Below are 15,774 nucleotides of genomic sequence, written 5' to 3' on the forward strand. Positions count from 1 at the left end.
AGGAGAGCTGGTTTCAATTCCCTATTCTACCCCAGGCTCCCTGTGTGATGTTGGGATTTAGGTCCAGATTTTTAACTCTATGTAGGTACCTGAAGGGGCAGGTGGGTGCCTAGTGGGATTTTCAAAAGCTCTCAGATTCAAAGATTTTCAAAATGGTGAGCTTCTGAAAATCCCAGCAGGCACCTTTCTGAATCGTCAGGGCCTAAATAGCTTCAAAAAATCCACCCCTTAGTGTGTCTGAGCCTCGGGTCCCTGTGTGTCCAATGCAGATAATAGCACTGCCCTGCCTCACAGGGCCATGGTGAGGCTAGATATATTAGAGACTATGAGGTGTTCAGATGACTACGGTGGTGAGGGCCAAATGCTCTAGAGCAGGGGAGGGCAAACTACAGCCCGCGGGCTGAATCTGGCCCGTCAGGGCTTTCAGTCCGGCCCACGGGATTGCCAGCCCCATGGTGCAGCGAGGCTAAGGCAGGCTCCCTGTCTGCCCTGGCCCCAGGCTGCTCCCAGAAGCAGCTGGCACCACGTCCCTACAGCCCCTGGGGGCGCCTGCAGACACTGCCCCCTGCAGCTCCCATTGGCCGGGAACAGGGAACCGCAGCCAATGGGAGCTTGGGAGGTGGTACCCGCAGGTGAGGGCAGTGCGCGGCGGAGCTGCCTGCCCCACCCCACCACCAGGAGCTACTGCAGGACAAGCTGGCCACTTCCGGTAACGGCGGAGGCCAGGGCAGGCAGGGAGCCTGCCTTAGCCTCGCTACGCACCACTGCCACCCCAGAGCCACTTGAGGTAAGCGGTGCTGGGCTGGAGCCCACACCCCGAACCCCTCCTGCACCCTGCATCCCAACCCCCTGCCCTGAGCCCCCTAACCATCTGTCGCACCACTTCTGCACCCCAGCCCCCTGCTCTGAGCCCCTTCCTGCACCCCATCCTGCACTCCAAACCCCTGCCCCAGCCCTACATTCATGGCCCTGCATTCAGTTTCCCCACCCAGATGTGGCCCTCGGGCCAAAAAGTTTGCCCACCCCTGCCCTAGATAATGAGCACTGTGGAACAGTGGTAGCATAGTGTTAATACATGGCCCCCAAAGTGCTGCTTGGAGGTCTGATGTACCTGTTAAGTCTCAGATGTAGCAGGGTGGCCCAAGGAAAACTTTGAGGAGCCAGAGCCTAATCCTGCATGTTGCTCCACATCTCTTGGGTGCTTTGGAAGCTGAGGTGCATTCAGGCCCCAGGCCAGCTACTCCTGTGGAAGGGGCTGTGTGTGAATACCCCGTGAGGTTTGTTTTTATTGTTGGTGAACTCAACCAACAAGCTATGTCTGTTATCCTGGGAGATACAAGCCCAAGTAAATATGTCTCTGGGTGGATTTTTCAGTTGAGAAGGGCATTGTTAACGAGGCAGCCAGTTGGATTAGAATAGACTGCACACATTCGTAGGGAACACATTTGGATGCCCAGGATGAACCAATTAATCATAAATACATTATGCATTTTTTTGCTTAAACGTCTCGACCAGTTAATTAACATTACGGCCTAGCATTCCATTTTCTGGTAAAGCAGCTTCTTTAATGAATGCAATTGATCAACAAAGAGCGTAACTGGATGTGGGTGATAAAATTAACATTGGGGAGAAAAAATCACAGAAGGAAGGAGATGCAGCCTGTGAAGTAAGGGATCTCTTCAGTTTAGAACTGGTGCTTCCAATCCTGCACAACCAAATCTTCTCCTGAAGTCACTGTGGGCACAAAGGGGATCCAAATCCCACTGAAACTGATGGAAGCTGGACTGGGCCCCAAATCATGAAGCCCTCCGCACTGATGCAAAACTCTCACAAAGGTGAGATTGACCTCTGTGCAGTGGGCCATCAAAACTGAATTTAAATAAGCCTTGTGCCCTTTCTCTGCACAGGGGTGAATTTCACCCTGACAGAACCAAATGAGAATTTTAAACTAGCAATTAATTCCCCTTCCTCCCTGAAGTAAGCACATAACGGTCATACAAACTGTTTTATCAGTGAGTGGCAAGGCAACCAAAGGAAGTAAGGTCAAGACGAGATCACAAAAGGCATTCAGATGAGGCATGAGGGATTGAAAATTTTATTACAATCTAAAGCAAAGCAAGCCCTTATCATTCAAGGTTCTCTCAGTCCTTTGAAAACAAACTGGGTGTGTGTGCTTATTTATCAAGGCTGATCACTGTTATCACTGATATGTTTTTTTACTCTTCCTTTTATTATAAATGTAAGAGGCTCATGAACATTTTTGCCTTAGAAAAAGGGGTTGCCAACCTGAAAAGACAGAGAAACCTTGATCTAAATTATTCATGCAGGGTGAAGTTGACCTATGGCAGAGGAATAGCAAATCCCACCAAAGCCCTCTGCTCTCTCCACAGGGGTATACTTCACCCCCATGCTTTACCTGAATACTCGCTTTCAGATTCACTCCTTGCCGGTTGGCATACGTCTGTATTTGAGAGGAAAACTGTAAATAGGCAGGAATTACTCTGGGTGCATTTCATCTTTATTAAATCATCTGTGAGCCGTTTGGTTTAACTTTTGAGAAATCCGTTTAATGTAACAAGCAAATTAAAATGGCACGGTTGTTTCAACAGTTGTTAGCACTTGAAATAGAAGATTAAAAAAATAAAATAAAACAAATACGGATGTCACAAGTAATTACAGCAATTCTTTTTTTTGGCAAGACCATTTTTTTTAAATGTCAAACATTTTTCTCAAATAAATACAATCTGATCACACTGAAAACATAGTAAACATAACAATACAACAGCTTTAAAATGAAAAAAAAAATGCATCCATTGATGACATCAAGTTTTTAGAACTGTCCACAGAGAGAAACTTCAGAAAGTACTTTCTTAGTGGCAACAAAACAAGTTAATAAAAAGGATCTGGTCATATATTTTCCATTCTCTTACATTTATATTTCATAAATATTCAATCAGTAAATGTGTTTAGGTATTTGAGGCAGCAGTGACAACTAAGTGGCATATTAGAGTGTATGCAGTCAATTGCATTTACAGTTTGATTATTCACTTTAAATGTGCCTGCTCTTCGCATCATTTCATATGTATTTAAGAATCAAATGATTTCCTCTACATTTAGGCTCAATTTTGTTACCACTAGACTTTCCATTATAATCAGTAATTTTCCTCCTGACTTTCAATATGTTTTAAATATTGAAGTACTGCAAATCAATTTTCAGTCCTGTGTTTAAACGTGAAAATTATTTGGCAACTGCCTGACTCAAATATCCTACATCTCTCTTGTTAAAATGAATGTTAACTGAAGCAGATGTTAAGTTTTCCCCATACCCCACACATGAGTTATTGAGATTTTCCTCCCATCCTCTTCGTCTACAGGACTGCAATTTAAATGCAAATTCTGGGTGCTACCAAAGTTCACAGTAGTGTGTATTGAGTTTGCCACTGCTCTACAGGATGCTGAAATGAACTGCAGTTCATCTATGTTTACGTTCATTATTTAGTGTAAATTCAAAAGAGCAATTCATCACTGTTTTTAAATGATATACTCATGTAGTAATGCAGGTAGGTCTCATAGCAATTGCCTCAATTCACTACACAAAGGATTTTCTTTCACAATAAAACAGACCTGAACTAATCTGACTTCATCTTCATTTGGTCCCCAATTCAGGGGCGCTTCCCTGTTCAGGAATGTTCTTAAGTACCTGCTTAATGTCCTTGAAGTCAACAGGATTTAAACACAAGCTTAAATGTTTTCCTGAATCAGGGCCAAAGGGCCAATCCCGATATGTGTAAAGTGTCCTCAACTTCCACTGAACTCAATGGCAATTGAGAGGACACAGCACTTAGCAGGTTCAGGTCTTGTGTCACCTGATCCCAAGCCCTGAAGACATTAGAAGTCCAGTGGCTTCAGTAAGCTTTGGATCAGGCCCTTAGCTCCTAACATTTCTATGCAATTGAAATGAAAAATATCATTATAATATGCTAACAGCTAGTTTAGTGGAAAGGCTGTTAATAATAATGCGATGCACAACTATATCCCCAAACCTTCTTTAAAAATAGATGCACGCAGTACACAGAGTGACGCAGATTTCCATATCTGAGTCCTTCTGGTATTAAAACCTGTAGAAGCCAGGTCTGTTGATAAAAAGGATTTACTAGGGTAATACCACTCTGGAATCATTTCTCCACTCCCCCCCCCTTTTTTTTGGTTTAGTTTTTGTTGTTGTTTTTGTTTTGCAAAGTGGTAATTATTTTTTTCTTCACAAAGAGCCATTTTTAAACAACTCACTCTTTGGTTATAATAGATTTATCACTTTAATAATAATAATATTCATTAATAATGATCATGAAGAAACTAACTCCACAGGGAAAAGAAAAAAAAATGCTTTCTAGCCACCAGTTGGCCATTTATTCTAGATTTGCTCAGATTCCATGTAACGGAAAACATCACATTCTAGAAATAATGGGCCACACCTTCCACTGATGTAAATGGACATAGTTCCATTGATTTCAATGGACTTAAATCCATTTACACTGGATGAGGACCTGGCCCAATACGTACTTGTAGAACTTAAGCAATCGACTGTAGCTACCAGTGCATTGATAGTGAGGGAAACTCATGAAAATGTGGCACCTGATGTCTGCATCAACACATCCAATTATTCCCATGCACAATGGACAAAGTGGTACATTGCTGAAATCACTGGGAACTGTGCACATCCTGTCTGCCAGAGACTAAAGTGTTCTAGGCAAGGTTTAATATACTTCAGTGGGCACTGTATAGGGCAAGGGGCATTCTTGCATATGTGAGCTTGCAGTAGGATGATCAGATAGCAAGTGTGACAAATCGGGACACTTTTTTTTCTGGAGGTGGGGAGGCAGTATAGTTGCATATATAAGACAAAGCTAATATCGGGACATCTGGTCACCTTAGTTTGCAGGATAAGGGTCTATGATTGTTGCAACCCAACCTGTTCCACTTAAGGGAGGGAGTATAGGCAAAACATTCAGGTCAAGGCAAAGATATACTGGACTCAAGGCCCAAGAAATCAGGGAGGCATCCATTGAGCCCTCCTGAAACACTTGATCGAATTAAATAGAAAATGGAAAAATGATATAAAAATAGTCTACCTTTTTTTCTCCTCTTGTGGCTGCTGGGTGTCACCCCTAATCTACTGCTGTGATACACCCAAGCCATATGTCTCTAATTCTCATGTTATTTCTGACCAGGCCCAACCTAGGAATTTCTCGAGAACAATTTGTTCTCGCAAGATTTCCAGCCTTGTTCCTTAGCTGAGGGACTGCACGAGAATCTAAGAACCACTGTTATTCCATATGGAACCAGACTGAACTAATGAGGCCTGATACCACTGCAATGAAGTCAAGGGAAGGAATTTTATTCATTGCAGTTGTATCAGGCCGATGTTCCCCCGGGACAAGACACTGAAGATACGTTAAATACACATTAGTGAGCAGCAAAGTAGCAAAATATAAGCAATGATGCTTTTTTTTAATGTTCTAATTAAAAACATTTAAAAAATATCTAGGGTTTTCCCAGTATGATGCATTTAAATAATGTAAGATACATTTTTAACAAAGAACCTTATCAGCACCAGTTTCCTTAATGCAAAACCCTCATTAGACAGCGAAATACTGGAAGAAAACAAGATTTTTTTTCTGAGATTCCTGACACCTGAAACTCAAATGTGAGATCAGATAACAATTGCCAAAATACTTTCCCAAACATTTAAAAATATACTTTTATAAGAAGAGAATGTTTTAACCATTTTTCCCTTCTCAAACAGAACACTTTTTTTTTAAAATACTAACTCTAAGCAAAGATCAATTACTACAATATTCAACAGTCTATGCATACAGGTTTTGTTCCATACCTATTACGTGCTACTGTCAAAACAAATTCCTGAAACGCTGCTTAACAATGGTCAAATCTGGATAGCTTTTCACCATATTGCATATGTTACCCAACCTCTTGCAAGCCTGCAGCACAAAACAGTAAGTTATCAATGGAATTTAAATATACAGTGAAACCCAAATTATTTTTGGTTTGATTGTCTGTTTATTCATTTAATTAAATAAACTACTTTGCGAGTTTGTGGTAAGTAAGCATGGAGGAAAACAAGCAATAAACACTCTTCAGAATGTCTGTACACAGCTAAAAATAGTTTAAATTATAATTAAAATAAAAAAAGTGACAGCAATATAACTGCACAGATACTGAGGCAGTTTCTTTCTGTCATCACATAAGTTATCTCCCTGACTTTTCAGTATACATCCCTGGTATAATAATGCATTTATTGATGTCCTACTATGTATTACATATACTGTAAATGTACAAATAATAGACTATGGTTATGGTCATATTGCACAAGTTGAGTTGTTTATTGACTTAAATTCTGTACAGAATCTGCTGTATATTCCTTGGCAAGGTCCACATCATAAACTAGTTAAAATTGTTCTAGACCAAGCTGAGCGTAAAACCCTTAAGATTTTCTCTTGCTGTTGCCACATGGGCAAAATTCCCATTGAAGCTGGTGGGCCTTTTACCTGCATCACATATGAAAGATTAGGCTCTCTTATTTTAGGTCACTGTGATATACTGAATGAGTGGCCAAATCCCAAACCCACTGAAGTCAATGGGAATTCTGCTATGACAGGCCTAGCATTTAACAGGATTATTCCCCCCCCCCCCCCAAAACAAAACAAAACCCTGGACATTTATATGGATAACAAGAATATTCTGAATTATGGCCAGGAAAACTCTATTCAGGACAGTGCTTAACTCCCATTTACTTCAATATAAGTTTGTGCTTTAGTGTTTTCCTGAACTGGGGCCTAAAATAGTAAATATTTTAACAAAATAGTTTTGGAACCCTCATGCTTCAGGGCATAAGTCAACCTCATACTATTGTGGGTCAGGAAGGAACTTTCCTGGAGGCAGGTTATCCTATAACTGCCCATTGCAGGCTTTCTTGCATCTTTTCCTCAAGCAGCTGACACTGGCCACTGTCAAAGAGAGGATGCTGGACTAAAAGGACCATTGGGTCGGATCTACTATGGCAGTTCCTCATGACTTTAATGGGATTGAGATTTTAGCTCAATATGAAACAAATCACCTCATAAGTAACAGCTTCTTGGGTTCAGTGTGTTGCTTTTTTCATCACAGTGTATCCTTTCTCAGCTCTGCTTTCTATGTGTTACAAATGGCACTTAAAATGTAAAGAAAACAAAGGTGAAAAACAAAAAGAAACAAAATCCCCCACAAAAACAACAACCCCCCACCTTAAATCTGAATTATTAGCATATCCTTTTGACTTCGTCATTATCCTTGATGAAGGCTGATTACTGTAGAACATCACTAGGGCTGTGAGAAATATTCACAAAGGGGTGAAATTCACCTCTGTATAGAGAAATCAGGAGAAGGCCCATGCATTATATAAAACCCTGTTGTGAGGTCTTAAACAGGATTTGAGCGATGCATAGGATTTTATCCTGGTCCTCTGCATAGTGGTGAATTTCAGCCAAGAAAATCAGAAAACCTTCACATTTGGAGTACTCTTTTCATTTCCATTTAGCAAAATTGCTCCAGTTCTTCACTGAAAAATGATCCTATTTTTCATGTGAGAACTTCACCTCTGACAGCTTTGACATTCAAAATTGTGTTCTGATGCAGATCAGCGTCATGTGCTTCTGTCTATTTTAAGCATCTGCAACCTACCCACCTGTGTAATATGTAGGCATTTAATATGGTAATGAAAAGGAATAGTTTGATGCTGGTCTATAATTGGAATAGAGAACTCCCTTCCTCCTGGAGATGAGACAGGATATCTTATGGAACACACTGAGTGTAGCTATTTTGGGGGAACACGAAACTGCTATTTAGCAAAATTTGGGAGTAATGGGGAAGGTGCCAACATAGCCCAGAACAAAATTGCAAATGTTTGTTCTGCAAAATTTTGCAAATGAAAAAGACCCAAAATTCACAATTTTCACAGTCCTAGTTGTCACTAACATGGTGCAGAAGGTGGTGTCTGAGTTCAGTTCAAGATGAAAAATATATCCAGGCTATGTAGCCTTAGATAACAGAGACATTTCCTGCAGTGCAGAAGCCTGGACATATAGTTATATTCTTCCATCAATTAAGCCCTTTCTTATATTCGCCTAGTTTTACATATGAGAACTTTTTGCACAAATGCGACTCTATAGGTGATATGCTAGAATGTTTTTGTGAACGAGTCACCTAAAATGTTATGAATATTTTTCCACTGTCATTAAACACAAGAAATAAGAGACATTCTCCAATGCTTAGAAAGGCCATTTTTTGTTTGTTTGTAAGTTTAGCTTTGCCTATTCTTGTAGTAAGGTCTCTCGCCAGTTAAAGCCTCCAGTTGGTCCGTGTGTGAGTGGGAGGATGGGGGGGTCTGTTAGTTGCCAAATGCCTGTCTCTCCCAATTCTTCACAGGAACAGAACCCCAAGTATGGAATCTGTCAAGAAATATTAAAATACAGAAAAGCAATGAGAAGGAATAGATCTGGAGCAAGGGTGAAGTTTTCAAAAGAGCCAAGTCAATGGGACTTGTGTTCCTAAACTATTTGGGCCCTTTTGAACATTCCACCTCAAATTCAGAAGATACTTTTAATCTGAGACACAGCAGGATTCAGGAGTAACATTCAGACTCGAGCTGGGTGAATTTTTTCAGACTTAATAGTTTATTTTCTGTAAAATGCAGTGTTGGATTGACCTAAAAATGCATGGATTTGGGTAAAATGCAACAAATAGTTTTGGTCCCCCCCTCCAAAAGAGGAGGAAAAGTTTTTTGAAAAAGTCATCAACATGTTGCCTTTTTGTTTCGAAAGAATGTTTCATTTTGAAAGTTAGGTAAATGCATTTTTTTAAAAAAACAAAAAAGGGTAAAAAATTCTCAAAACAAATACAAAAAGATATTTTGTTTCAGGCTGAACTAAATACTTTGTTTGATGCGAAAAGAAATAAAAATAAAAATTTTCGGTTTTTCATTTTGGCAAGAAAAACTGAAAATTTTTCATTTCAAGTTGATCTGAACCACCAGGTTGAAAAATCAGTTATTTGTATATCTCTAATTCAGACGTGCTTTTTAAAGCACTTCACTGTGAATATAAAATATTTGGGGGCCAGACTCCAGCTTAACAATCTCCACTAAATAACGTACAGCACCTAGCTATGTGTGTGTTTATGTCCAGGTCTTGTGGGCTGGCTTAACAGTATAAAGGGTCAGTACAGCTATGGGAGAGTGACCTGGATTCGATTCTGGCTCACTTATCAACACAGGGGTCAGCTTGTGTAATAAAACGTGGTGATATGAGAAAAAGAAAGAGCGCAGATGGATTTCCAGCTGCCTGGTTGTGTTTGCAGGCTTGGCACACAGACAACACTATCTCCTGACATGAAGCCAAGGAAAAGGAATAACTCTGGATGCCCACAATGACATTTTTCAAATCACTTTCCTAACTATAACAAGGTGCATAAGAAGGGGGACCATAAGGTGCCATCACCCCAAAAGCATAAAAGTGCAGTTGAGACATGCAGCCCTTTTGTATGCTCACTCCCCTTTTATCTGTTGTGAAACGGACTGGTAAGATAAGCCTCTTAAACCAATCTTCTCTACTCACATGATTTCTGAAGCCTGCATAGCTCGAACAATGGACTGAATTATCAGACACTAGGAATAAAGTCTCCTCTGGTTTGTAAGGAGATTTAAATTTTTTTTTTTTTTTTATCTGAAGAGCTTTACCCATTGGTAATTACCTTTCTGACCATCTGTACAAAGTCCTTGGAATTCTGAGGTGAGAGGCCCTGGAGTTGACAAGTACAGGCCTCGAGAGACGATGCGTGAGCCACTATCAAAATGTTATTTCCTGCAACAAAATGAATAAACACTGATTGTTTGGGATTTAGGGAAAAAAAGCTCGATGTGACAACTGTCCAAGGCAAAACCTATCAGTTTGAGGTTCTTAAAGAATGGGTTTAATTGTATACAGAACAACACAGTTGATATATGTGGGAAACTATTGTTTATGAATAATACTTCTAGCACTTTTTAATCTTCAAAGTGCTTATGGCTAGAACTGATTGAAAATTCTTTGTCCCCGCTTGTTGTTTTTTGGGCAACCAATAGCTTTGTGAAGAATACAAGAATTTTGGTGAAAAGATTTTGCCTGCTTTGAAATTTTTGATTTTTCAAATGATACAAAATATTTGTTTCGTTTTGTTTTGTGGAAAAAAAAAATCTCAGCAAAAGTTTTTTTTTTTTTTTTTTCAATTAAAATAAAATGTTTCATTTCATTTGAAATTTCTCATGGAAAATACCTATACTTTTCAGTCAGCCCTACTTCTGGACAACATTTTCAAATCCAGGTTGCTTAAAGTTTATTTAATCACCTAAATAAAATTGCCCTGATTAACAGCGGTGCTAACACCCTCATTGATTTCAGTGTGAGCACTTCTGAAAACCAAGCCAATTTCATTCACATGGATAGGGATGGTTTGGGGAGCTAATCTTAGGCACCCAGGTTTGAATATAATGGCCTATATTCCTAATTCAAACTGGAAATAAGGCACAGGGTTTTTTGTAAGTGAGGATAATTAACCATTGGAACAGTTTACTAATGGATATGGTTGATTCTCTGTGACTTGAAGCCTTTAAGGCCTGGTCTACACTAGGTCGGCATAACTTAGGGTATGTCTACACTTGCAGAGTTTTTGCACTGTAAATTTCACCGGTGGTAGGGAACTGGTGAAAGTAAAGCGCTGGTTTGTGTACTCACTTAATTCCTCAGGTGTCAGAGAGGGTTTACATTAGCGGCACTTCCATCCCGGATGAGAGCAGCGCTCTAGGTTAGCTATCCCACAGTGCAGCTCTCTCCAGTTTGATGATGGGTCTTGCGGGAAGGTGAGGAAGGGAGTGATCATGGGGCATCCTGGGTCCCTGCACAGCCTCCTCTCCCCAAACAGTGATCAGCTCCAGTAGCTCAGCATTGCTCCAAGCAGGGGATCGTTTTGGAGCAGGCATTGTCACCTGACCAGATAAGTGAGCAATTGCCAAGAAAACAGGAAGGGGAGTTTCAAAGTTCCCGGGGCTTTACAGGGGGAGGAGTGGATGTCTGTTTACCTGGCATCAGAGCAGCAGAGCTGCTGGCTAGAGTGGTCACCTAGGCACTGTGGGATATCCTCCGGAGGCTAAAAGCTGTGTAAACAGGAAGAACGTGTCTTCACTTGCACATCACCGCAAAAGCATCACCGGTAAGAGCTGTATGCCTCTCGTGGAGGTGGTTTTCTTTTTGCGATGAAACTTCTGAGTTTCAAGGCAAAAAGTCATTGGCAAGTGTAGACGCTCTCATGGTTTTTGCGCAAAAAAGGGACTTTTCCTGCTTTAAATGGCAAGTGTAGACATGCCCTGAGTCTTGTGAAAAATCCACCCCCCTGAGCGGTATAGTTAAACCAATCTAAGTCTCCATGTAGCCAGCGCTAGGTGGATGGAAGAATTCTTCCGTTGACCTAGCTACTGCGTCTTGGGGAGGTGGATAACCTATGCTGATGGGAGAATCCCTCCCGTTGGAATAGGTAGTGTGTACACTGAAGAGCTACAGTGGCACAGCTGTGCTGATGGAGCATTTTAAGTGTAGACAAACCCTCAGCTACAACTGGCTAGCTTTCTAAAAGATATGTACCAGTTTAATCACAAGTTATTAGACTTGATGCGGGAATCGGTGAGTGAAATTCTCTGGTTTGTGTTATGCAGGAGGTCAGACGAGATGATCACAATCATGGTCCCTTCCGGCTTTAAAATCTACAAATCTGAATATAATCTGGGGCTCAAATCTGCAAATCCTTATACTGAGCATAGTGCTTGCTACACTGAGTAATACCATTATTTTAACAGTACTGCATTTGACTGAAAGCACTTCTAGGATCAGACCTTTAGCGTTAAAAGTGGGGTTTTATTGTTTTTTTCCCCCCTAAATTCAAATTTGGCCATGTCAATGCTGACCATTGGTTTTTCAGTTCTTAAGTGTTAGCCAGAGTGTATTTTATTTTAGAATGATTTTTTTTAACTCAACATACGACTAGTTGTAAAATTCTCAAAGAAATTCATGAGAACGACTGAAAAATGTTGAAAAGAGCAGAAATTGTTTTGGGTTCACCTATCTTAACAGGAATTCTATTCAGTAGCAGAGCTGGTAGAAACATTTTCATGCTGGTTTTTTTCCTCACAAAATTCCAGATTTTCAAAAATGCTCAACCAGCTCTATTTGATAGAATAACTTCACTGAATCAAACATGTTGAAAGAAAACAATGCTATAGTAATCCAAGAATCATACCCAATTCTTTCCATCTTCTAAAAGTACTTTATAAACATTAGCTCATTATGCCTCAGTTATCCATGTGAGACGTGTATTACCCTCATAACGCAAGAACTAGGGGTCACCAAATGAAATTAATAGGCAGCAGGTTTAAAATAAACAAAGGAAGTATTTTTTCACACAACGCACAGTCAACCTGTGGAACTCCTTGCCAGAGGATGTTGTGAAGGCCAAGACTATAACAGGGTTCAAAAAAGAACTTGATAACGTTCATGGAGGATAAGTCCATCAATGGCTATTAGTCGGGATGGGCAGGGATGGTGTCCCTAGCCTCTGTTTGCCAGAATCTGGGAATGGGCAACAGGGGATGGATCACTTGATGATTACCTGTTCTATTCTTTCCCTCTGAAGCACATGGCATTGGCCACTGTCAGAAGACAGGATAGTGGGCTAGATGGACCTTTGGTCTCACCCAGTATGGCTGTTCTTATTTAACAGATGGAGAAACAGGCAGAGAGGTTAAGGCCAAGATTTTCAAACATGACTAGTGATTCTGAGTGTTTCAGTTTGTGAGTGTCCAACTTGAGGTATCTTAAAGGATCTTGATTTTCAGAAAGCCTTCAATACATACCCTCTGAAAATCAGGTCCCTTTAAGGAGACTCAAGTTGGGCATGCATAAATTGTCAGTCTCTTTAGAGGCCAATGTTTTCACTGTGGGTTCTTCTACCTGATTTTTGGGGCAAATTATTTCTGAAAAACCTTGGGAAAGGATCAGTCAAAAAAAAACAAACAAAAAAACAAGTAAATCAGCTGGGGTTCTAGAAATATCCCATCCCAATGCTATTAATGTTCAGTTTCTATGCACCATAATTGATTTCAACATTTTATTTGAAAAAAAATTCTGGTTTTGTTCAGATGCAAAACAAGCCACTGCAGTAGTGATGACCAGCCTAAGACATCCATACTAGGGCATGCAAAGACTCTCCTTCTGGCCCTGGTGGTGGAGATGGGAGGGAGGAAATGGCCTGGAGTGGAGTTGTTTCATGGCCAGAGAAGATAGGGGAAACCTGCACAGCTTGCATAGGTTGTAGGGCCCCTAAAACAATAGGGTCTCATGTGACCACTGGTTCTGGGTATAGACAAACCTGGTAATAACAGACAATAGAATATTTTACCTAGAAGTGGGCCTGAACTACACAGTTTCACCCAGGTCTTGAATCCCCAATGTCTGTGGGCTGAGAGGATGCAGACATGGGGTTTTGACAGAGACAGCGACTAGCCAGAGTCGTTCGGTTCCAGAGTGCCTATCTGTGGTTTTTGATCACTATTGAGGCATTAGATCCCTTTGTACCAAGGTGCAGAACCGCTTACCTTTGCCTTTGCATTCACTTATGATTTCTTTCGTTACTTGATAGCTTCTACTTATGTATGTGTCGTAAGACTCTGAAACCACTAACTTGCTGACTGGTATATGAGGTCTATGGGCAGAAAAACAAACACAGTAAGTTTTGAGGCGGAGAGATTTTAAATGCAAGTTACTTAGACCCTGTACACACTGACTGAAAACATGCGTGCCAATGCCCATGTGTTAAACAAGAAATCCCTGTTGTTTCTCTAATTCTTCTAAATAACTCAAACCCCTAGACCTCGTCATTTGTGTAAGGAGCATTTCCATAGGTTATCAGTGGGTTTTGAACCCTGGACTTTAAGCACCCAAGTACAGACCTCCATCTCTTGAGCTAAAGGAGTAATTCCATTAGCTGGCAGCAGTAGTAAACTGTTTCCCTCTATGTACACCAGTCACTAGAGATGGAAAGCAGCGTACTTATACAAGCATGTTACACTTGCAGTCATGTGTAATAGTAATAATAACACCACTTTGCACTTCAATAGGTCCTTTGATCAGAGAATCTCAAAGCAATTAATTAAATTCCTCAGCACCCACGTGAAGTTTGTGAGTGATATTGCCCCTGTTTTAGAGGTGGGTAAAATGAAACAGAGACTGTGTCTTTACTGAGTTATTTCTTCAAATTTCCCACCAGTACAGCTCTGCCAGTGGTAGCAATGGTGGGAACTTTAGTATAGATGAGGCGCTGGTGTTATTAATCACGGTGTTGTTTAGACCTGCTCAGAGCAGGACCAGATGAAGTGGTGGTAAAAATACCAGGGGCTGCTGCTGCCTTAGAAAAGTATGGTACTGCACTGGTGGGAAATGTTTAAGACCAGCTCAGTGCAACAAGGCCAGAGTGGTTAAGTCACTTGCCCAGTGTGAGTTTGGCCAATGAATTCAATGGGAGTGGTATTGGAGGCAAGCCATTGGAGGAGCTTGGGGTGGGGGAACAGAAGGCCCTATTCCTGTCCGTGGGACACAAGGGAAAGCTCTGTCTCCTCATTCCATCCCAGGATATGATGAAACTCCCATCGGTGTCAGAGGGAATTACTCATCTCCGACGGCAGGAGACTAGGGCTCCAGGCGTTCACCCAGACCGCTAGTTTAACCATCAGACCACACAAGAGCAGGTTTCCTTTTTGGCTAGGAGAACATACTTTATAGTCTTCCCAGAAGCTTTGTGTTTCCTGAACTGGCTATTTTCCTGTGGTCCAGCTGCTTTGCTTAGTGCTAGCAATGTGATGATACCCTTTCTGGAATAAGTGCAGTGTAAGTATCTCTATTTAGGTGCAATATGCACCAGGACTATATATTTCCACAGACCCGAAAAGGTAATTTGTAGGCAGGGAGGACAAAATATAAGCAGCTATATGGTATAATTAGGCATGAAAGGATTGAAAGGGTGTTTTTTTTGCTTTGGTTGCTTATTTCTACTCGGTCATCTTAAAATAGAGCAGTTCTGGTGTAATAGAAGGATTCAGGGTTTCTGATGATATCACAAGCCACAAAAAGCAGCTGCAAAATAAGTTGTCACTAAACCCCCATGTGCTGGAATTTCCTGTGTTACATTATTTATAAGGAGGGAATGATTTTATCTGAGACCTTTTAGTTTGCATTTAAGATCCTTCCCTTCTCTCCAAAACAGATGGTTTACTGTTGATGAGAATTCACAATAATCCTGAGATTTCACCAATGTGACTGACTGCTGACCAGGACCCCATGCCCTTTCCCTAGAATCTATTGCTGTATGGGATTTTTCAGAAGCTGTTTAGCATAAAAGAATCATAGATTTGGAAGCGGGGAAAACCCAGCAGGTCATCTTGTCTATTCCTTAATTCCTTGCACGATATGTGGGACTGTTCCTACCAAGCTGTTTTATTTAGCCTCTCTGTATGCCTTCCAGCTGTTTACAACACAGGCAGGCACTGTGCATGTGTCAGCATCCTTACATTTCAAGCAGCAACTCCCTTGGTGCAAGGCGGAGCTGTGGTTAGCGATTGCTGAGAACTTGACGCTAAATGCAATG

General features: G+C 41.0%; 1 protein-coding gene across 5 annotated transcripts in view; it reads right to left on the minus strand.

Annotated features, from left to right (window-relative positions):
• Positions 1-2,500: 2,500 nt before the first annotated feature.
• The window catches only part of UBASH3B (ubiquitin associated and SH3 domain containing B), a 106,587-nt gene continuing 93,313 nt past the window's right edge, over positions 2,501-15,774 (minus strand). For all 5 annotated transcript variants that reach the window (XM_043533896.1, XM_007066959.4, XM_043533898.1 and 2 more), the window contains 3 exons: positions 13,730-13,836; positions 9,802-9,911; positions 2,501-8,501 (listed from right to left, as the gene is read on the minus strand). In XM_043533896.1, coding sequence (XP_043389831.1) covers positions 8,364-8,501; positions 9,802-9,911; positions 13,730-13,836 — 355 coding nt within the window. In that variant the 3' untranslated portion in view covers positions 2,501-8,363. The remainder of the gene's footprint in view (positions 8,502-9,801; positions 9,912-13,729; positions 13,837-15,774) is intronic.

This window comes from Chelonia mydas, chromosome 22, assembly GCF_015237465.2.
Source record: "Chelonia mydas isolate rCheMyd1 chromosome 22, rCheMyd1.pri.v2, whole genome shotgun sequence".
Lineage (NCBI taxonomy): Eukaryota > Metazoa > Chordata > Testudines > Cheloniidae > Chelonia > Chelonia mydas.